Source organism: Diadema antillarum, unplaced genomic scaffold (genome assembly GCF_040938485.1).
Source record: "Diadema antillarum isolate AM-2024a unplaced genomic scaffold, OU_Dant_1.0 seq00001957_RagTag, whole genome shotgun sequence".
Taxonomy (NCBI): domain Eukaryota; kingdom Metazoa; phylum Echinodermata; class Echinoidea; order Diadematoida; family Diadematidae; genus Diadema; species Diadema antillarum.
In genome coordinates this window covers 477393-478885 of record NW_027272617.1, presented here as the reverse complement: position 1 = coordinate 478885, position 1493 = coordinate 477393, and the positions used below count along the sequence as shown (strand labels likewise).

Below are 1493 nucleotides of genomic sequence, written 5' to 3'. Positions count from 1 at the left end.
ACAAGACTTGTCTGTGAGTGACGTTAGCTCGTGGCTTTGTTTTGAGGAGGGGAAAGTGTCATGAAACTCTCACTTGAGGCATAAATCAAGTTGTCCGCATCTGCTTGAAAAACGGATAGTTGTGAGTATCATTTTCCCTTTAAGGTCCTTGTCATTTTACACAAGCTGCAACACACTTTCATCAGGTGACATGCCTATGGGCCTACTGAGTCGACGTTACACTTTTACTGACAGAACTCGGTGTCTCTTCCGGGGTGTCGCTTTGATAACGATATTGCCTCCCCCGGCAGAGCAGAAGACGTTTGAGCTCCTGCCGAAATCTCGGAAGGCAGAAGGAGTAGATGATCGGATTCACAGCGCTGGAGTTGAGGAAGGCGAGCTTCACCAAGAACATGTACGCTAAGCTCTGACGAAAGTCATCGTGGAGGCGACCCAAGTTATGAAGGAGGAAAGCGATCTGATCAGGAGTCCAGACGACCACGAAAGCGACGAAGACGACGGTGAACGTGGCCGTTAAGCGTCGGTGTATGGCTTGCTGCATTCTCGAATGATTATTTTTTGACGTCACTATTTTTGTGTCGTCCCCAAGCCTAGCCGAACGTAGGCTGACGATGCTTCGGCTGATGGTGTACAGCATCACTAAGAGAGGGCCGAGGTACTCCAGCAAAAAGAGGAAGATCCCATTTATTGGCCGAGATGACTGGTAAGGGTAGACGGAGTCGCATTCGCCGCATTCATCGATGGTGCGGAAGATGATGATGTAGAGATTGACAATAAATGATGCAAGCCAAATCAGAATGAAAGCGTACTTTGCAAGATTGCGATGCACCCAGATACGATACGTAAAAGGGTGAACTATTGCTGCATACCGCTCGATTGAGATGGTGGTTAGCGTGTAGACGGACGCTATGAAGCACACCCAGGCCAACGCATCGGACTCGATGATGCGACAGTAGAACTGACCGGCAGCTGTGTTCGGTACGTTGACAAATTCTGGGATTGGTATCTGGAAGCAGGCGGTTAAGAGATCGGCCAAGGCTAGGCCGATGATGAGGCGATTCGCCGTCGCTCCTCCAACGCGAGCTCCTCCAAGTCGATTTTGAATCACGATGACAAACGTGTTTCCTACTATCGCCACAAGAATGATGACGCAGCTGATGTAGCTATAAATGTCGAACGTCGTATCCTCTTTGAGGATCCAATAACCGTTTCTCGTAATATTGCTGCAGTTTTCCATTTCTATAGCTTCCAAGATTCCAACTCTTAAGATTCTATGCCATCAATCACATCAGAGATGAATGTGTGTCACATAACAGACACCATCATCCATGGGGCACATTAACTTCTTAGCGGTTCGACAGTCACTTCGCGTTTGAAACGTTCCCTCCAACAACTGAACAGTGTCCAAACAATGTACGCAATTTGGAGACCGCTGGCATGAATGAGGTCCAAGAGTCACAAGCTAACAATAATCTTTGCCACAATACACCATG

At 48.0% G+C, this 1493-nt stretch overlaps 1 protein-coding gene across 1 annotated transcript; it reads right to left on the bottom strand.

The window, feature by feature from the left end:
* Nucleotides 1-202: 202 nt before the first annotated feature.
* Nucleotides 203-1237, bottom strand: LOC139713407 (somatostatin receptor type 3-like). The gene has a single exon (XM_071625141.1). It carries the CDS (start codon nt 1235-1237, stop codon nt 203-205), a length of 1035 nt encoding a protein of 344 aa, XP_071481242.1.
* Between the last annotated feature and the right edge of the window lie 256 nt (nt 1238-1493).

Coding starts and splice junctions, on each gene's coding strand:
- LOC139713407 (XM_071625141.1), bottom strand. CDS start 1,237: ATGGAAAACTGCAGCAATATTACGAGAAACGGTTATTGGATCCTCAAA.